This window comes from Nannobrachium achirus (assembly GCF_963921795.1).
Source record: "Nannobrachium achirus genome assembly, chromosome: 11".
In the NCBI taxonomy this organism is placed as follows: domain Eukaryota; kingdom Metazoa; phylum Chordata; class Actinopteri; order Myctophiformes; family Myctophidae; genus Nannobrachium; species Nannobrachium achirus.
In genome coordinates, this window is record NC_137820.1 from 54996816 (window position 1) to 55019206 (window position 22391).

The 22391-nt window shown below is 45.7% G+C and overlaps 1 protein-coding gene across 1 annotated transcript in view; it reads left to right on the forward strand.

The window, feature by feature from the left end:
- LOC308293877 (zinc finger protein 609-like) overlaps window positions 1–22391 on the forward strand; it is a 45005-nt gene that overhangs the window by 20742 nt on the left and 1872 nt on the right. The window contains exons 2-8 of the mRNA XM_080736525.1: window positions 257–1214; window positions 13864–14089; window positions 15040–15127; window positions 16557–16655; window positions 17894–20360; window positions 20625–21027; window positions 21924–22319. Of these exons, the coding sequence (XP_080592651.1) occupies window positions 423–1214; window positions 13864–14089; window positions 15040–15127; window positions 16557–16655; window positions 17894–20360; window positions 20625–21027; window positions 21924–22319 (4471 nt within the window). The 5' untranslated portion in view covers window positions 257–422. The remainder of the gene's footprint in view (window positions 1–256; window positions 1215–13863; window positions 14090–15039; window positions 15128–16556; window positions 16656–17893; window positions 20361–20624; window positions 21028–21923; window positions 22320–22391) is intronic.

Genomic DNA, 22391 nt, shown 5'->3' on the forward strand with positions numbered 1-22391 from the left:
ATCACAAGCTTCCGCGGGCGGGTCTTAACTGTGCCGCGACAAATCAAATGAGTTCGGGGCGTGGTTATCCCTTTTTCCTCCTAGGACAAGAGAACTCGCCTGCTGGAAGGCTACAATGGGGGATGCATGTGCAAGTGTGGCTTGTCTCATTTAATCACCAGCTGAAAATGTAGATTATGATGATGAAACGTTGGACTACTTTGTGTCTTTGTGCCCAACTTGTACCTAACTCTCTCTCTGTCCTCTGTCCCTGCAGATGGAGATGTGGGGCACCGGGCAGGGCAGTGGGAGTCAGCCCTGAGGCTGACGGGAGAGCCTCGCTGGCTGGGAGGTCTGGGTGAGTCCTCAGACCGTAGGCTGGCTGGTAGGTCTGGGTGAGTCCTCAGACCGTAGGCTGGCTGCCTGGGGCCGCTCCCTCTAAGATGTCCCTCAGCAGTAGCGGTCCTACAGGCGGGAAAGGTGTGGACGCGGGAGCGGTGGAGACGTACGACAGCGGAGATGAGTGGGACATCGGCGTGGGCAATCTGATCATCGACTTGGACGCGGACCTCGAGAAAGACAAGCTGGAGATGTCTGGGAGCAAGGAAGGTGGAGGTGGTGGAGGAGGTATAGCGGCTCCTCCCAACGCTGTGGCCACCTTGCCTGACAACATAAAGTTTGTTAGCCCCGCAGGCGCCGTGGCAGCTCAGGGCAAAGACGGAAAACCCAAATCCAAACGCAGTAAGAACTCCAAGGAGGCCGGGGCCAAGAACCCTGGAGCAGACGGGTCCAAGAAGGACCCCCCTGGCAGGGTTCAGGGAGGGGACTCCATCGGCCCCGCGGGGCCAAACCAGAACTCCAACCCTCCCGCTGGGAAGGGGGCAGAGAAGAGTGGCAACAAAGCCGCTCGTACCCTCCCCACCGCCAAGAAAGACAAAGAAGGGGGGGCGGGGAAAAATAAGAAGGACAAGCTGGACTCGGTGTTGCCAGCAGGGGTCAACTCTGACAAGGAACCGGTGGCCCCTGGTCTGACTCTAGGGGCCAATGTCCGTGGCGGTGGGGCCCCGTTCGAACCCAGCCCTCAGAACCCAGAGGGGTCCGGGGCTGAGGTTCTGGGTGGTAACGGTATGTCTGTGGAACAGACTGGACTGGGACAAAACATGGCTGCTAGTATCGAACCAGAGGATGGAGACACAGCGGACGGTCGAAACCTAAAGAAAGCCATTAGTGACCAGGTAAGAAATGCCACGTTATATTGTAACAAGTTTGTCCTCTGTGTTTCCTATCAAAATGTTCTTGAGCAAGACACTCACTTTACCTGCCCTCATTTTATCAGTGACTACTACTAGTATATCATTATTATAGCATTGAGTTCCACCACTTCCTTGGACCATAGAAAAACATTTGTGTTGGCTGAGTGAGACATTTGTCTTTTTCAGCTTCTAAGTCAGTGGCGTCATTTCAGGTCTTGCAAGACACCAGTCATGTTGCCATACCTTAGCAACAGGCATGATACATTTATTTTAACACTTTGCCGTCCGAAATAGAATGGTTGTTGGTAGATTAGCCGTGAAAGTTCTATTATTATATTATGATCTGAACCGCATTCATTTTACCAGACATCCAGCGCTATATCACGTGGTCTTCATCCCCCATTACCATTCCGCGATCCCCCGTTGTTTTACTCACCCCAGTTCCCAGTGAAATTCTCAATCTGCATTGGCTTAGAGTGGGAGATTCGGCTGACGCATCATGTCCCCGTGCGTTTCGCGTGCGGTTCACGTAAATGTCCCCTCAAATAATCCACGTGTGACTCGAGTAGAACTGAAAAGTATCGCTAGCATAGCCACCAGCACGGCTGCAGTAGAAGCACTCGTGTACAGACAGTAACCGAATGGGGGAAGGTGCCTTGGAGAAGGAAAGGGCCATGACATCACTTCTGCTTCATGTCAGACCAGCCATGAGCTATCAATGCACGAGTGGTGACTAGGGAAGGTTAGACAATCGCCGATTTTCGGATGAAAATCATTTATTTCGGTAAATACGGGAAAGTACGGGAAAAGACGATTGGCTGCCCCTCCCCCCCTAGGAAGTCCGATATAGTACGGTTTTAATATTAAGGGGCTCCCCGTGGCTTGGAAAGGGTTAAGAAGTACATTCTATTTTTTTCCCCCAAAATTTCTATGGTTTCTTGAGCTGGATATGGCAGCCTGGAACAGTTGTTCAAGTGTGGCTAAACTTGGCGTAAACGTGCCACAATTAACAATAATGAATTGCACCTGTGCAGCTGACCTGCGGAACCTGGGAATATACTATTCTGTCAAGATGGGGAGAATAAAAGTGTGGAGAATATAATTATAATACCTTGTTAAAGGAGTAGTTCACCCCCAAAATGACTTTTTTTCTATTGATTACTCAGGCCATGGAGAGTAGAGTTCAATAATATCTTTTGGTTTTTGTCACATTCCTAAGACAAAAATGTGATAACAATAAATTTACCCCCATTGATTCCGGATGGTGACCCGTAAATTTACTCGAATCAAAATGTTGTCTTAGGAATGTGACAAAAAACTAAAAATATTATTGAACTTTACTCTCCATGGCCTGAGTAATCAATAGAAAAAAAAGTCATTTTGGGGTGAACTACTCCTTTAAATTTTGCATTCGTAGTTATTTTACTGTAATTTAACAACATAACCAGCACAGATAGACAAAGAGACATTCATGGATTTATATTTTAAAGTAACTTGTATTCTCCCCCCTGGACCCAGGGTATGGCAGCTGCATACCCCTGCCATACCCAATTGACGCCCCTGTTCTAAGTGGAGATATGTGACGTTGTGAACCTGATATGTTTTCAATGTAGCGAGTCCCCAGGACCCACAGGTGGGCATTTGTGTGGGTCCCAGGAAAATTAAGTCGGTTCCCAATATATGTCAGATCATCATGACATACTAGTAGTTGACAAAATTCAAACAAACAAGGTATTCAGATGAAGGCACTGTGGGTACATACTGTATGGGACTGTTTGTATAACTAGTGGCTGCGGTGGTTGAGTTGTTTTACACACATGGACATCAAACGGGTGTTTGCAGAGGTGAACATTTGTGTTCACACACAGATGGGCTCTGGAGTGAAAGGACCAAGAACCAGGATTAAGTGGCACTCTCATATACACACACACACACACACACACACACACACACACACACACACACACACACACACACACACACACAGGGATGGAGCCCGAAAGCCGGGTCCATTACAGACCCGGTTCTGAATTTATCGAGACCCGGGTAACAATGATCTTTTGGCTTGTCGAGCCTGTTATCGGGTAAGCGGCATGACGTCTCGTCATGGGACGGGACGTAGCCGCTCAGCGAGAGGTTGCGTCATGTTGTGTTGTTTGCAGGTGCACTCCGTGGAACAATGGTGGAACGCGTGAAACGCTCAAAAGTTTGGCTACATTTTAGAAAAGACAAGGGGAGAGCTAAATGCAATAAATGCAGCACGGTTGTTACGGAGGGAACACTTCGACAATGCAAAGGCACGTGTCCATTAGTGCATCACATAAGACCCAGGCCAAGTGCATGTCTGCGACGAGTTGAAACAATGCCGCCGTCGGCTGTTGCAGCAGCGGGACAACCGTTCTCTTCCACCCAAAGTATGTGGTGATTGAGTATATTGATAATTCCACTGATAATAATCCGTTTGGGTACTCAAATCCCTGCAATAGAGTTATAATATATCGCTCCATGCGAATGAATCTGTAGCGTCGCCAGCGTGACGTATTCAATGTGCGACGACTTCTCAGTCTACCGAAAAGAGCAGATCTACAAGCTCGCGGTGCGAGCTTGAGCTTGTAGATAAGATTGGGTATTTTTGGAGCTGTGTGAAGCACAGGCTCCCTATACGTGGCTGTGTGGGTCTGTCTGTCTGTCTGTGTGTATGTAGCCTGAACTTCCTAAACTTCGGCACGCTACTAGTCCCACAGTTTTGCCACCACACACTCGCGCCATATGTCAAATCGACCGGCTTACTCGGGAATCGTGGGCTAGTAACTTGCTAAGAGAAAGGTTCAATAGTTTAATTGATATTAATTTATTAGTGAATTAATTTTCCCCATTGACTTATAATGGGAATCGCAAAAACTCACATTCAATTATTTGTCTCTCGCAAACCATAGGGGCTAGAGTTTCAAGACTTGGAGAGGAGGTTCATAATGATTTCAAGGATTAAATAAAAAAATAATTGTGTCATTTGGCCGCATGGTGGCGCCATAACACCCCACTTTACGTTTTGGCCTGTAACTCTTGAACCGTAGGTCGGAAAATTAAAAATATTTTTTCCCTGGATTCCTTGGGTCATGACGCATCTCCCCATATAGGCCACGCCCATTTGCGCCATGATAGATTTTCCGCCATCTTGAATTTTCTCCAAAACACACTTTTTGCTCCTTTTCCTACATATTTTCTTCAAATGTCACAAAAATCGGTACACATGATCCACACACACACACACACACACACACACACACACACACAGCTCCACTTCACACGGGTGTGATTTTTTGTTGTTTGACAACGTCGTACTATGACTTATAAACATTACATTTTTAAAGAGACGGTGCACATATATAGTTTCTTCAAATATAATTTTCCAAAAGTAAAAAGTTTACTTGCATTCTGTCTGTTAAAGTACTGTATTTGAAGGCCCTAGTCAAATGTAGTGCAAACAAAGAAAGAATAACTATGCATTTTCTGTTCATATGCATGTTAGACTATAGTTTACAGTACACTATAAATATACTGTTTATAGTATAGTTTTACAGTAGGCTATTATTCATAATGTATTAATAGTACTGTAAAACTATGCTATACATATAATATATTTAAAAAAAAAGCTTCAGAATATACCGTATTAGCCCGAATTTAGTACGACTCTGATTATAAGACAACCCCTATTTTTCAATTATCATTTTGGAAAAAAATATGTTGAAGACAAAATATTATATATTATATTATATTAAGTTATTTATAAAGAAAAACGTTATTATTGTAAAATTATTATAGAAAAGCTTATACAGAGATAACATTCTGCTGTATTGTATTGCATTAACCATCAAAGTCAACTTCTATTCAAAAACAACATTCACAATTCAGACTGTGAAAAGCACAATAACAAACTACATTTCCCATCAAGCTTTGCGGCCCGTTTCATCATTCAGATGCGACGGTTCATTGTAAACAGGAACCATTGGCTGCTATGCAGCCAGCGTAGCTTGCATAACTTCAGTTGCTGTTGGGATTAAACTTCCACGCTAAAGATCACATGTGCGCCCGTCATCCACGCCGATGTTCGCGAGAACAACGCACACGCACGCGGCCCGGTAAGTCCAATGCCAAAGCCATTCGACTTTGCCAAACGGGAGGCGAAATGAGCCGAGGTCCACAGTTCGCTGCACATCAATCATGTAGTGTACGGTAATTACGGTACACTACATGACTGCAGGAGCTCGCGGGGGCTGTGAGAGAGCAGGGAAAGGTCCTGAAAGATACATAACGTATCTCCCCGGTGAAAGGTCTAATGCCCAATTATAGGACGACTCCCTATTTTGAGGATATGTTTATTAGAATAAAATATCGTCCTATATTCGGGCCAATACGGTATTGTTGTCTCACCACAAAAAAATAGAAAATGCTCAATAGTGGGCTCGATAAAAGCCTGGCTTGATAAGCATGATCGATAAGGTGCTCATTATCAATAAAAATGTACGAGCTCCATCCCTACACACACACACCCGTGTGCAGGCCTCACATCTCTTCACCCTGTGTGTGTGTTCTGTAGTGTGACTGGTCTTATTGTATTCAGCTACATTCCTCAACCAGTCAACACACAGCTTTCCTGGTGCAGTCAAGGGGAAGAGGGCACAGCTCTATAAACCTACACAGGGGTTGACAGTGACACTAAGGTCTCAGAGGCACTTGCCCATCGGGCAAGTATAGGTCATGTTCTACTTGCTCAAAGGTTATGCCCAGCATTGCCCACTTGCCTGAAAAGTAAATCTTCCATTATAAAATGATAGGTAAGATTTTAATTACCGCTCAATTTAACACACCCCCTGGGGCTGTGCGATAAATGTCATACCTACATGTTTATCCAAATACCTACATAGCTGTGATTATTGAATATGACCTCGGACTCACCCTATTTTATATTTTTAAGTGTTGCAACAGTGAAAACAGCACATTAGGTAAACAGTGCTTTTATTTTACATTCCACAGACCAGAAGACAGAGCGCTCAGGCCACGTTCAGGTGTTTAGACAGATTTCTTGTGTTGTGTTAGATGGTTGCGTCCCAACTTCACCTGCCCGAACGTTTTATTTACCTGCCGGGGGCAGGTGGGCAAGCCTTAGTGTCAATGCCTGCTTACTCTCTCCCCCTAACGTGCACACACACACACACACACACTCACACTATCGCTCTTGTTAACATGACATTTCTTTATTAGTGATGTCAACCTGTATGTGTTCATTTGCAAGTACACACACAGGCAGACATGCGCGCACGAATGCACGCACACACGCGTGCGCGCACACACACACACTCATTTAAATGGGTCTCTTGATGTGTAATCTCCCATGTGATCCAGTAGTTCACATGAGAACAGACTCTTAAACAGAGTCTACTCTACAACTGGCCTCTGATCTGTTACAATCTGTGCCCTGATGAATGAACTGAGCTTTAAAATGGAACACTGTCCAACGGTGTCATTCTCCCAAATCTCTATTGTCTTGTGTTCCCAGGGCAGTGTGTGTGACTGCGTGCAGCCGGGCACGCACGTGTGATGTGCCATACACACAGCTGCTCTGCTTCAACACTGTCCAGCTCACATTCCTCAGGAATTCCACAATTTTTCCTTTTCCGAAATGTACTGAAGATTCCTGTTTCCAGCCGTGAATAACTACAGTACTCTCTCTCACACACACACACACACACACACACACACACACACACACACACACACACACACACACACACACACACACACATCCTGTCTTTGTGTAGCTAAATGCAGTCTGTTGTTGTTATTGAAGTGTTCCATTGCGGATGGATCTCTTCTCAATGAATAGGCTGATTTGCTTCGTCCGTTTGCATGCTTGTTTCAGTGTTGTCAGTGTTTGTAGGGCTGTCACGATTATGACATTTTACATGACGATTAATTGTCACTCAAATAACCGCGATTAACGATTTAATTGTGTTTTTGTCGTTGACAATTACATTTGTTTGGCTTTTAAAGTTATACCATGTAACTTTTTTTATAAAACAAATCTTAAAATTGTCCTAACTGTTAAATCGCTAAAGTTTTAGAACCCCCACTCCGTTAATTTCAGCTTCTAAAGCCTTCTCTTTATATGTTTTCTATGAGCCGTGAGGGGGGGAGAATTCCGCAGCAAAATGACGTCATCTGCATCATCTGTATACGTTGGCCAATCATATCGCGGATCATAAACACATGGTACACTACCGGCCAATCACAGGCGTATCTGCCAGTATCTTCAGGAAGTAGCTTCCCTCAGCTACAGTGTTTACCATGGTGAAGGATCTGAAGGATTCTAAACCTCTTAATCCCCAAATCCTGTCCAGAAAATTACGTTCTACCATGCGTTCTACCCCTCCACGGATTTGTATCGGTCGTGGTGGTTTGCGGCGCCGCTCCGGTGGTCCGCGGCGGTGGTCCGCGACGACTCCGGGCGAAAAACGGCCGAAAAAAGCAATACCGCTACTGACCACTAGTTTAGCAACTTACACAGTATAGCTTTAAGTTGCACATGGCAGATATGACACAACCTAAATATACAAAGATGTGTGTGTGTGTTTGTCTCCTGCCTGGATAGTTGCAGAACATTCTGAGAGACAGTGTGACCCCAGCTAAAGGTCAGAGTTCAGCTGTGCCTCACAGTGAGGGGTGTTAAAGATTATGACAGAAGACAGTTTGTAGTAACAATACTACAGCTTCCACTAGAGTTGTTTACAGCTCTAGACGCTGATAGTGAGTAGGGTGCAACAGTTAATCAAACTAATCAATTTAATCGATTTGAATAAATAATAAGAATGCATAATTTAGTAAATTAATTGCTTGGACTTATATGCGGAAATTGCGACATGTCATTATAGGTGAGAAAAGTTTCAAAACAATTCCTAAACGTTCAAATACAGTGAAAATAGCCACAATGCGTTGCAGTTGTGAGCTTAAGCATCTTCATTTTTCACTACTTTAGCTTGACACCGTTGTGCGACAAAGTATAAAATGGAGCTAAATTGGTTAATTAATTTGTTGACTATATAAAATAAAATAATAAGCGCCTCTTGATTATTTGATTAATTGAAAACGTAATCGATAGAGCAATCACTACGAAAAGAATTGATAGATGCAGCTCTAAAGCTGGTTATATAATCTCTAGGCATGTCCAACATTGGCTTTTCACCGATAACCGATATAAAGATATTGTCCAACTCTTCATTTCCAATACCGATATCTATATTTATTAGATATTAGATCATTAAATTAGTCCCGGGACTCACTGGTGGTCATTTGAAAGAGTCCCACTAATCTTAGATTAGATGTTGGCCTATTTAACAGTGCAGAAGCATATTGCCTTTACGCATATACGTATCTCTGCTGTTGTAGAGAATGACACACACACACACACACACACACACACACACACACACACACACACACACACACACACACACACACACACACACACTGTTTATTGGCTGACAGCTCGAGCACAGGTGTCACCAAGGTTACTAGCACTTCACAGCCTCCCCTGGGTGCTCTGGGTGTGTGTGTTGTCAGTCTGAAGAGAGTGCATGAGTGCATGTGTTAAGTCAGGCTTTTGTCTATGAACGGTGCCTCCAGGTAAGACTTCTCTTCTCAAACAACAGCTGTTGTGTCACCATCTAGCATCCAGTTATTTGTCCCTCTTTCTCCAAAGTAGTGATGAAAAGATAATCGTCTAACACTAACAGAAATATCAATAGTAACATTTTACTCACAGTGATGTATTATGTACAAATATTTGTGCGATTTGCAGCTTCAGCAAAATGTGTCTGTCTTTGTTCCATGTTTATAAAATTGGGATATTTCAAGATGTCATGTTCCATGTTTATAAAATTGGGATATTTCAAGATGTCAGTTTTGTGTTTGTAAATCTTTGATCAAATCTTTGCATCATTTTGTACTTTCATCATTTGTGTTCGAGAGTCAGGAAGACCTGTTGTTGTCCACCAGCATCCCCCTCTTGCGCCTCATTTAAAACCCATTTAGGCCTAGAATTATTGAATGCTTTAACCAGTGAAAAATAGCAGATATATAAGCTCACAGCTTGTAGATCTTAACCTGACTTTCGCCAGATGGTTTGCAGCATTGCGTATGCCTGCATAACGCTCTGCTTCTACCATCTGGACTCGGTCCAGCACAACCGATGTAAGGGGCGGGCCATTTTTTAAAATTCTAAAGCAGGTGATTGGATATGGCCGTGCCAACTCCAACGACTCATATTGGCCTGTCTGCATGACGTTGCACCCAGAATCCGCCTCCTGGGTTTCCACGTGGTCTGCAATCAGACTCTATTGGCTCAGAGCCCGCCCATAGCTGCCGCTGATTGGTCCGGCCAGGGACATTCCGAAGGGAACCCCTCCTCCGCAAGTGAACCCAGATGGTAAAGCAATGCATAAGCAATGCTGCCACCATCTGGCGAAAGTCAGGTAATGTAGATCTGCTATTTTTGAAAAAGTCGTGAATATGTGTGCAAATCTTTGAATATATGTATTTTCAAAGCGAACGTTTGTAACTCAGATTTTGCTTCTGGGTGGTCCCTGGAACTAAATATTTTGAGTTTGAGGTCCGTGGCCAAATAAATATCATTTTGGGGGGTCCTTCACTTGAAAAGGTTTGAGAACCACTGACATAGTAGTCTCTCAAGAACAGATTAACTGAGCTCCAGTTAAGTGAAAAGGACCTTTTCTTTGACGATGGCTAGCCAGATTGCTGATATAGAAACATAGGTTCGCGATTTAAAGAAAATAGCAGATCTACAAGCTCGCAGTGCGGCCATTCATTGTTTGTGTGCTGGCTATTTCCTCAATTTTATGATGATTATCGAGCCGTGGTGTGGCCGGGAGTTCTGCTTTGCAGTAATTTCTCTCAGGTTATTGTTGGCCAACAATGTTGATGGAATATGTAGAATCTGACAGATTGGCCAAGACCTGAGGGCAAGTAGAACATGACCTGTACTTGCCCGTCGGGCAAGTGCCTCTGAGACCTTAGTGTCAACCCCTGCTGTATGGTCTAACACAGTCATTGTCAACATTATCGTGTGTGTGACTGTGTGTGTGCTCACTCATGCCAGCCTCTCCTTTCCAGAGCCTGTTAGAGTGGAGTGGCCCCAGGCTTCGTTCTGAACCAAAACGAGTTGTGGGGAGGTGTGTGTGCGCGCATAGGAATGCAGTGTGAATACAGTGAATTGGGGCCACAGCATATTTTTCTCCTGCCAAGAACCCATTTCATGTTCCTCAATTGAGAGACATTCTCTCTCTCTCTCTCTCTCTCTCCTCTGTCTCTTTCTTCTCTTGGTGTTGAGTTTGAGAACTGGCATTTCTTTGGCCTGCCAATGTGACCAGTAAGGTTATAATTTACCAGACAAATGTTTAAGACGGCCATATGTAATAACACACATCATTTGCGTGTGTGTATAATACCAATATGCACGTGTGCACCACCTGACTGATCACTAGCTCTTCCATGTATTTATGGTAGATTCACTATGCTGTTCATGCATGTTTATACAAAGCTAATTGATGTCATTTTGTGACATGTGGTGTCCAAGTTTGAGCAGAAATGTGTTCATCATAACTGCTTTGCTGTATTGCAGTGCTCCTTAGCTGCATGTTGCAAATGCACTGATGTGATGTCCCTTAACCTGTTGGTTTGGTTGTGCCCTTAGAACATTGGTGTTTCCATGTTTTTTCGCAGGATGCGCATAGCATTTTTCCATGTTTTTCTACCACGTCCAGTTTAGTTTCTTGTGTCTATTTCTTTTCATGGGTACTGATCTGGTGTTCTTGCCATGTTTCTCTTTTACCTCTTAACACAATAATGTGTGAGTGGTGAGATTATGTATAGAAAAGGTTTCAGCATTGCGCCACAATGCTGTGCAGTGCTGTTGTGCGGTGGTATAGTTTGTGTAACTGAACAAATTGTAGCATTAGTACTAGGGATGCCCCGATCAGGGTTTTTTTGCTCCCGATCCGATACCGATCAAATATTATTGCTTCCGATTCGATCCCGATCTTTCCCGATCCGATCTTTTGGCAAGGCATTGAGAAGAAAAAAAAATTCTATTCATTCTATCACTTGGTTCTCAACCTTTTCAGGCCGTGACCCCCAAAATAATCATATTTTAACTGGGGACCCCCGACCCTGAAGAGTTGAGGAAGTATATTTTGTATAACACGGTTCTATTGTGAAAATAGCAGATCTACATGCTCACAACGCCTCGCAACGCGAGGAGTTGTGAGCATGTAGATCGGCTATTTTCACAATTTCTGGCTTTAATATTTGACAATTTGGCCAATGTTTAATTTGTCATTTTAGAGGTATTAAAAAGTCACAACGCCTCGCAACGCGAGGAGTTGTGAGCATGTAGATCGGCTATTTTCACAATTTCTGGCTTTAATATTTGACAATTTGGCCAATGTTTAATTTGTCATTTTAGAGGTATTAAAAAGTCCTTAATTTTTCACTTTCGAAATGTGCAGATACCCTCTATACACTTAAACTTTATGTTGATTTGTTTACTGTTGAGAGAGAAAACAATGTTGCACATTAAGTTAATCATCTGGGGACCCCCCCAAAATAATTTGAGGACCCCCCTGGGGGTCCCGACCCACAGGTTGAGAACCACTGAGCTAGTTGACAGTGCAGAGAGACATAATTGCCTTCCTTTGATCCATTAGCAAGGGGCCAATTACTACTTATTGGCATCAGCTGCCAGCTGTACACAGAGTCTGACACAATCACCTTCCCTCTGCAGTGCTCTGTCTGTCTCATTTCTCCAAAAGCCCTTGAATATGATTGAAAATGATTAAGGATTACTGTGATTATGGTAAGCTTACATTTCATATCGCATTCACCTTACCTGTAACTTTCAGTACTCCCAGAAAAATTTTTTTTGAAAAAAAAAAAAAAAATTTTTTTTTTTTTTCGATTTTTTTTCCCCGATCTCCGATCTTATAAAAACGGCCATATCGGCGGCCGATCCGATCACGTGATCGGGATCGGGCAACACTAATTAGTACAACACACTCCAATCTGCTCCATCCTTGTGTCAAAAGAGGTTCAATCAAGTACAATAGAATAGTTTATAGAGGCATACCAGCATCGTGTCGTTTAGTTTATAACCTTGTGTCACCAGGCTTTTACACACAGCGGAGGAAAGCGTGATGGTGAAGAATCTTTATCCTAGCCTTTCAATATGCAGTGAGCAGAGCCGTCACTACAAGCTGTATTCTTTTCACGCTCGTTCCAATAAAACACACTTAAGTGGGATTATTAGTTAATGTGAATTCAATTCAATTAGAAGTATATATAGCCATTTAACGCTTGTTGCACATTAAAAACACTTTATTGCACATTAATGAATGGTTGTTTTAATGATAGGCAAACATTTTTTAAAGATTCGTTTTTTGGGCTGTTATACCTTTACTGATTGTGATTGGAAAAAAATATATATACCAGTTCTGGTCAATTTGTCTCACGTGTTTCCACAAAATATTAGAGAATAATCAATTTTGGGCTTGATTAAAACCTGGATCAATAAGCAGGATTGATAAGGTGCTCATTATCAATACAGATTAACAAGCACCATCCATACTTGTAACCCAGGTAAAGTAATGCGTCCAGTGTTTCCCCTAGGATGAAGTTGTAACTGTTGCGCCGGGTACGCGTGAGAGGGGTACATGATTGAACATTGACAATTAACGTTTAATATTTCTACAAAACAAATCATTTGGAGCATAAAGAAGTTGAAGGGTATACATTGAAGTCTGATAATGATGTACCGTTCAAGTTCAAATCATGTATACTTTTTGTATAATTGTATAATTTTTTTTGAACTAGGATAGTGAACTAGGATAGTGCCATGTCTACTCAAATGTAACATCACAATATGCACATCCCAAAGTCATAATGGATGCCAGGGACGTGCAGAGAATGATAGAGAGGCAGGGGCTAAAATTTCTAAAAGGGCATTTGGTGGAAATATCGAAAATAGCAGACCTCCAAGCTCAACGCACTGCAACGCGTTGTGAGCTTGGAGGTCGGCTATTTTAAGGTGCGTTATACCACACTAAGCATAATCAAGTCAATACAAGTCAATTCTTTCAACATAAGATGCTGCATTCAAGTTCAGGAGAGTTTGGACAAGGCAATTCTCTTGAATGCTGCCTTCAGGTATGGCATGGAAAGAGGGCATTTGCATTTCTTTCACCATGGTAAAAACTGCATTCATGGTCTGGAAGAGGGCACTTTTTACAGACGGATAAAAGGGCAGGGGCTCAAGCCCCCTTTGATGTCTGTTTGCACGTGCCTGATGGACATGGGCAGCATCCTTCTATTTTGGTAACTGTAGATTGACGTGTTCGTACATTGTCATTCTGCCCTTGTGCAAGACACTGAAACCCCTGAGCAGACTGGTTCTACTGGATGTTATGTCAACCTGAACCTAAAATATGAAAATTTGGTATTTCATCTCTCATCCTCATCTTTACTCTCTTCCTCTCTTTTGTCCTCTTCCTTTCCTCTTTCACAGATTGAATCTCCTGTGTCCACCCCTGCCCCTCCCCCGCTGCACCTCCCGCCTCCTGTTGCCAACAGTGACATTTCTTCGCCGTGTGAACAGATGATGGTGCGAACGCGCTCCGTGGCCGTCAACACGGCCGACGTGTCTCTGTCTACAGAGCCTGAGTGCCTGGGACCCTGCGAGCCAGGCACCAGTGTCAGCCTGGAAGGCATCGTTTGGCAGGAGACGGAGGACGGTACGAGCACGAGCAATGTGTCCAAGTGTAGGGCTGTCACGATTATGACATTTCACGTGACGATTAATTATCACTCGAATAATTGCGATTAACGATTTAATTGTGTTTTTGTCGCTGACAATTAACATTCCTGTTTGACTTTTAGGCTTTGGAATTGCACATGGCAGATATGACACATAACCTAAGGCTAAATATACAAGGAAATGACTGACATATTTGACAACTTGAACTTTATACTTTTTAAAAAGAACATTGATAGTGGAAATAGCCGATCTACAAATAGTAACTTTGATATTCGAATATTCTGTGAATGCCCTAGTCAATACTGTTTCCGACCACGGAACTTTTCTTTTTTTAATACGCTTGAGTGCATTGTTTCTGCTTTAAATTTGACCAGATGATGTGGCCATTATTATTACAATGTAGATTGGTGGGAAAGAACGGAGTTTGAAATATGATGTTGTGAAGTCTACTGTGTTACGGGCCTACGAATTGGTGCCAGATACCTATAGACAAAGCTGCCCATCAGTCATACGTGGAGTTTGTGCAAGAGAATGAGGTTTTTCTTCCCCTTCGTCGTACCTCTAGAAGGAGGTCTCTGAGTCACCGGCAAATTAATTGTGCACAAGGAAATGCACATTTTTCTTTTAAATAGCTTTTATTTTTTCAGAAATATTTTTATATTTAATTTTATCTAAGTCAGTGGTGTTCAGATTGGTCACACGTCATAGATAGCCTAATACAGTCACTCTTTCACACCTCCCTGTACACACCTGAGACTGTGCACACATGAACAGGATGTTTTTTCATCTCACTGTAGTGAGAACCATGTTTAGCTATGGAACTCTGTATTTATGTGTTTCTGTTTTTGTAGGTCAATGTGCTCATATACTACCTGTACACTTATACACTTATACTGATGTCTGTCTGACCTCCTTGTGTCTGTGTAGGTATGTTGGTGGTGAATGTAACTTGGAGGAATAAGACGTACGTAGGAACTCTGCTGGACTGTACGCGGCATGACTGGGCTCCCCCCAGGTACGTACGCACGCATGCATGCTTTCTAAGGTTGCTGCTGTAGCACGTGTTATCCGGTGTGCTGGCACATGCCGATTACATCACTTGCCCACCGATAACATTTACATTTTTACTTATTTTTGTAATAATATATATGTTTTAAATAAATAAAACCCATTAGTTCCTTTTCGTGTGGCAACCGCTTTCTTGTGGCATAGTAAGCAAGCATGTTATGAAGACAGATGGCACGGTAAAGGTGAGCTGAGCCTCGGTCTGCAGCTACAGTCTGGGCAGCTCACAGCGGGGTCATTTGACTTACCAAGTAATGAGAAAAAAGCACAATGTTCTCTCAACCCTCAATCCTGCTGTTTATTTCATGTTTATTTCATGACTGCTTAGCATTTGCTGATTGCGAATATTGTCTGGCTGCTTTTTTAACCCGATGCCCAGAGCGTCGAGTAGGACACCTACTTGTTGACAACGGTAATTCAGTTATTTAAAGCAGACCACAAGAATCTGAATGATGTGCTTCCGCCATCCGGTGTCAGATACCAAACCTCCACACTGCGTTAACGTCAGTGTTTCCCCTATATGCATGAATTAGTGGCAGGCCGCCACCCCTTAAATCCGACCGCCACAGTATGACTTTTTCTGTAATTAAAATAAGCGTTTTTAAGATGCAGGGGATTTTCACAACAATATAAGGCTCATGTGAAGCATACTTGTTCTCTCGGTTACGTAGCGTTGGATGGAGATGTATAGCACTCCTCGGCTAAACATTGTCCGATGGAGAAACATAGCACTCTCTCGTCTACGCACTATTGTATTTACAAGAACAGGAGAAGTACACCCTGTTGTCCTATACATTATTATAGCTTGCTGTACATTTCTCGAGATGAATTTCAAAACGTATTGAGTTTTGACTGGTGGTGTTTGTAGCTACATGTGCGGTTAGTTAGTGTTAGCAAGAAACCTAGCCAGTAGTCACAGAGTGGTGGATGAAATAACAACATGCAGTGTTGCCAGGTCTGATTATAAGCCATGTTGGGCTAGGTTGGAGGAAACATGCAGTGTTGCCAAGTCTGATTATTATAAGCCATGTTGGGCTTTTTTTTCTGTATAGTTGCTTTTAAATAATGGTGGTTGTGAGCTTGTAGATTGTCTATTTTCACATAGCGGAACTATATAGGTTTAAAGTGCTCATGTGGCCTATATTCACTTATTTTGGACTTGGACGCGCAAAGATTCCCGACCCGAAAAACCTGCGCCTCCCCCCCACTCCTTCAACTTCTGCCTTTGGGGAAACACTGCACATACAGTATCCTGTCCAGTGTCCAGTAGTAAGACAAAGCATAGTTGAGCTTAACAATGTGATATGGTTTTGTCAGGTTAACAGTGGTTTTGTGTTTGTGTCAGGTTCTAACAGTGGTTCTGACTGTGGTTCTCTTAGGTTCTGTGAGTCTCCGACCAGTGATCTGGAGATGAGGAATGGTCGAGGGCGAGGGAAAAGAATGAGACCCAACAGCAACACCCCTGTCAACGACACCAGGTACATTGTTTATTGTTATTTTTTAAAGGAGACATCCAGACCAAAACACATATAGGGTTAAATCTGCCTTTTATCATACCCCTTCATACCTGCTTTAGTCGATTTTTTTCATAGCTGACCCTGTTGCTAGATTTCGGCTGCCCCTGTTGCTAGATTTCGTGGGCTCTCTCATAACTAACACAGTGGATTGTCCTTAGGCTAGTGCGGTTATTTCTTTAGCTTCAAAGTCAGAATTTTTTTATTGGATTGTGTTTACACAACATCCTGAGACCAACCACACCGCTGTTTTGACCTCACAGGCACCCTTACTTGTCAAACAGACCCCTCCCTCCCCTACCTTTCTAGGCTCTCCTCTCCCTGCTCTGGTGCAGAGCAGAAGCCGTTTGACAAGTAAGGGTGCCTGTGAGGTCAAAACAGCGGTTTGGTTGGTCTCAGGATGTTGTGTAAACACAATCCAATAAAAAAATACTAACTTTGAAGCTAAAGAAATAACCGCACTAGCCTAAGGACAATCCACTATGTTAGTTATGCGAAATCTAGCAACAGGGGCAGCCGAAATCTAGCAACAGGGGCAGCTATGAAAAAAATCGACTAAAGCAGGTATGAAGGGGTATGATAAAAGGCAGATTTAACCCTATATGTGTTTTGGTCTGGATGACTCCTTTAAGCATGTTGTTTTTGTGTCTTAAGCATGTTGTTTTCAAAGTGCTATAGGTGTGAAGCCATGTACAGTATATAATAAATAATTACAGATGTAGCGGACCTGCTTCCATTTCCGAACTGGTTTTCAATTGCCAAACTACAGGATTGATGTAGTAAGGTTAATGTATGAGAATTAATTAAATCTACTGTCTGGGACTTTAATAAAACGGTATATTAACCAATCTATTTGGTAGAGTATGTTAATAATATAATTGGCTATATCTATCTGCAGTGGGTGGAGGTGGTCTCTCTCTTCCAGAAATGAAGACCCTGAGTTCACGTAGGACGGTATTAATATAGTTATTTGACAGTCCACCAAATTGGCCACTAGATGCGCTGCCATCTTTTTTGTAGTTCTGGCACTGTCGGAATTGCCTAAAACAAAATATTTCAAAATAGCTTTAAAACCGCACATTAGTTATTGATTGTGAATTAATGGTGAATTCTGACGGGAAACTGTGATGCTCCATTATAAAGTAGTAAATCTAACTGTGGCTTATAAAGTAGTAAATCTAACTGTGGCTGTTATCTTACAGTACGTCGTCAGACAACAGAGGAGGAAGTGGGAGCAGTAAGACTCGTGCCTCCTCCGCCGCTGCCAACAGCAGCAAGGGCAGGAGAGGGAGCCAGACCTCCTCTGACCGACGCACTCCCCCCAACAACACTGTGGGTCCCTCCCAGGAGGAGGTGAAGGCCAGCCCCTCCTCATCCAACTCCTCCTCGTCCTCTGCCAACAAGAGGAAGAACAAACCTCCTGGGGCTGACATGGAGCCAAACTCTGGCTCTGAGGACAGCAAGGCCAGCAAGCGCATGCGCACCTCCTCCAACAGCGCCGGAGCAGCAACGGGTGGAGGAGGGGGAGGTGGTGCAGGAGGAGGTACGATGCTCCCCCATGCCGTCCTCCCCCTCCCCAACGTGAAGACGGAGCCCCTGGCCCCACCGCCACCCTGCCTGGAGCGGAGCTGCCCCTCTCCTGTCCTGATCGACTGCCCCCACCCCAACTGCAACAAGAGATACAAACACATCAACGGCCTCAAGTACCACCAGGCCCGGGTGCACAACGACGACGACGTCAAGATGGACGCCGACGGAGACAGCGAGTACGGAGAAGACCCCCTCCTCCACCCGGAGCCCACCAGCTGTAACGGCGCCGGCGTTGCCCAGAAGCCCTCTCTCTCCCCCGCGCGCTCTACCACGCCCAAGGGGAGGGGCTTCGAGGTGCACAGCCCGTCCCCCGGGAAGATGGTGGGGGGCGGGGCAGACAGGAAGCAAGGGGGCGGGAGGAAGAAAACAAGCGAGACGGAGTCGGAGTTGATGGATGGCTGCGAGGAGGGGGCGTGTCTAACGGACGAGGCGAGTAACGACGGCACGGACGACAGGAAGGGGAAGAAGATGTCTGCCGGCACCAAGGCTGACAATAAGCCGCCTCAGAAAGGCCCAAAGGCTGCACGGCCGCCCCTGGGCCAGGCGGCGCCCAACCAGCAGCTCTACTCCCTCCAGCCCTCTGCGTTCCCCAGCCCTGGCTCCAACCCCAACCCCGCCGTGGGGGGCTCGGTGGTTCAGTCCGTCCCCAAGAGTCCCCAGATCAAACCCCCACCTCCCCCCGCTGTAGGAGAGCCCAACTCCCTGAGCCCCGCCCTCAACAAGGACAAGAAGAAGAAGGACAAGAAGAAGAAGGAGGGTGGAGGTGGTGGGAGAGAGGGCGACAGCCCCAAGGGACAGAGCGGGGGTAAAGTGGGCGGGAAGCCAGAGGAAGGGAGGAGCCCCTACTCCGAACCCTGCCCCTCGGACCCCGGTGCTGCCAAGGCTGACACCATGCTCAATGGCACGTCGGACCCCCACCAGAGCCGCCTGGCCAGCATCAAGGCGGAGGCCGATAAGATCTACAGCTTCTCCGACAACGCCCCCAGCCCATCCATAGGGGGCGGGGCCAGCAGGATGGACCCCTCCCCCCACCACCTGGCCAATCAGAACGGAGCCGACAACTCCTCTGTCAAAACGAACAGCCCCGCCTACTCCGACATCTCCGATGCCGGCGAGGAAGGGGAGGGGCGGACGGAGGGGGCCGTGAAGGCCGTGAAGGTGGAGCCTGAGGCGCAGGGAGGAGGTGGGGCCCACCGTGAGGGAGGGGCCAAGAAGGCCCTCTTCCCTCCCTCCACCTCGTCTTCTTCGTCCTCCTCTTCATCCCAACCGCCCGCCAACAAGGAGTCGCCCTACTACCCCGGTTACGACAGCTACTACTCCCCGAGTTACCCCACCCACCCCGCCCACCCGAGCCCTGGCCCTGGCTCCGGACCCCCGCACGTCGAAGGAGCCCAGGTGAAGGTGAAGAAGGAAGAGGAGGAGGTGGGGGAGGAGGTGAAGGTGAAGATGGAGGTGATAGAGGAACGGAAGCCGGAGGGCGGCGTGGGAGGCCCGGCGGCGGGGCCGCAGACGCAGCCCTCCGTCATCCAGCAGCGCTCCAACATGTACATGCAGCCTCTGTACTACAACCAGTACGCCTACGTTCCTCCATACACCTACCACCACCCAGACCAGGCCTACCACACCCACCTGATGAACACCAGCCCCGCCTACCGCCAGCAGTACGAGGAGCGGCAGCGAATGGCCGAGCAGAGCAGGAACCCGTCGGCCGACAAGAAACCCGAGGCCATGGGAGGGAAGGAGCGAGGCGAGCGAGAATGTCCCGGGAAGATGCCGGAGGAGTGGAAACAGAAGCCGTCCGCTCCCCCTACCCTCTCCAAGGCGCCCAGCCTGCCTGACCTGGGCTGTAAGGCCCCGCCCCCTCAGGGTAAAGCTAAAGACGCTCCGCCCCCGCTGGCCTCGGAGCAGCCCAAGTCTGTCATCATGCCCAAGGGAGAGGAGGCCAAGACGCCTACCCAGCAGGCCGAGGGGCAGAAGGTGAAGTTGAGTGAATCGGGGCATCATGGGAAGGAGGAGCCCAAACCAGGCATGGAGTCAAACCGGCCGTCCAGCATGGAGCAGGCCATGTGGTACAGACAGGTAAATACTCACATGGTTGGTTATTAATACTATCTATATACAGAAAGATAAATACTCACCTGGTTGGTTATAAACATAATTAATGTGTAAATACTGTCCTGTTTGATTATACAAAGGTACTATACAGACGGGTAGATACTTAACCGATTGATTATAAATGTATAGATATGCAGTATACAATATTCATATTTATTTATATTTTACAATATTCATATTAATTTATGTTTAGAAAGTGTTTTGAATGTTTGCACATTTTTTCCTCAGGAGCCAGACTCCAGGCTGTGGCCGTACGTTTACCCCAACAAATACCCGGACACCCCGAAACCCCACGACGAAGACCGCTGGAAGGAGGAGAGAGAGAGGGACAGGGAGAGGGAGAGGGACAGGAAAGGGGGCAAAGATGACAGGCCCCGACCAAATAAGGACATGCCGCTTAAAGAAGAGGGCAAAGAGGGGACAGAGCCCAGGACACAGCCGAGCTCCTCTGAGGAGCAGCGGGGGGGTGGGAAGGAGGCGAGACCCCCACACATGCAGTTCTCGTCCCCTCTGCCCCAACACCAGGGCTACTTGCCCTACATGCACGGAGCCTATGCCTATAGCCAGGGCTATGAACCCAGTCACCCTGGATACAGAGGCATGCCATCTGTCATGATGCAGAACTACCCTGGTAAGACACAGGATGCACTTGTCTAAGAGCCCCCAGACGGGCATGGCATATTGGCGGGGCAGAGTTTGCGCTCGATTTCCCTGTCTGCTGTTATACTCCCACTTGCTAGACTCTGCCCATCATGTGACTGGGAGGTTGACCTTAAACGAATCCATCCACTGTATCCAAACCATACCTGCCCCCCCATCTATCTATATCTATGTATCTCTATCTCTCTCACTCACTCAATAGCATGGTCCAGCTGACTAAAGCAGAACATTGCTTAATTAATTTAGCACAACTGGTTGACAGTCTAACTAGCCTACTTCATAGGTGTCAACCATCTCCAAGATCAGGGTCAGTGCCTGGAATTTGTCATCGAGTTCGTTCAACAGTGTTTGCTCCAAAGCTCTGGATGTCATTGATGGTGTTACTATGACCCAAGTCAATTTGAAAAGAAGGTGCTTTATACATTTAACAACTTGGTCATTGCAATGAATTGATGTCATTTTGTAGTATAATACTTTGAGTTACGGTGTGATCAGTGCATTGACTGTGACCATTTAAATCTAAGGGTTCGAATCCCCCATGGTGCATCTGGCTTGGCTGAGTGTCAATATTTAGATATCTGATATACATTTTGGAGTTGAATGGGCTTGTTTAGGATCAAGTGAATCAAATGAATATTGATACCTAAATATTGGATCTAGCCATTTAAAAACTGTCTGGCGTGCTCACAAAAGCCATAGTACCCTTAAGTGGCATAACAACGAAATTGAGAAAATAGGTTATTATTTTTACCATGATGATGGCTGATGATGATGAACACTTTACCAACTTTCTAACTGTCCACATCCATTGCCTTTCTAACATCCTCCTCTCCTATCCTTTCTAACATTCCTCCTTTCCTTCACCAGGGTCCTACCTGTCGTCCGGCTACTCCTTCTCTCCCTACGGAGGAAAGCTGCCTCCGGGGGAGGAGTCGGGGGAGAAGGGGAGTCGTGCAAGCCCCACGGTGAGCTCCAAGCCTGGTCCCGACACCCCCAAAGCCCTGGAGCTGTTGCACCAACATGCCAGCCAATACAAGACCAAGTCCCCCACCGTCCCCACCGACAAGCCCCCCCACGATGCCCGTGACCGCAGCACAGGGGGCGCGCCAGAAAGAGACAGAGACCGAGACAGAGACCGTGAGAGGGAGAGAGACAGAGAGTCCGAGAGGCCGAGGTCGTCTCCCTCCCAGCGCATGCTGCCTTCCCATCACCACCTGGGCTATCCCTTGCTGTCAGGGCAGTACGACCTCTCCTACGCCACAGGTCGGAAAATACATGAAGAAACTGTGTTCCATTAAATCCAATTCTACAGTATATTGTATAAAATTGTATTGA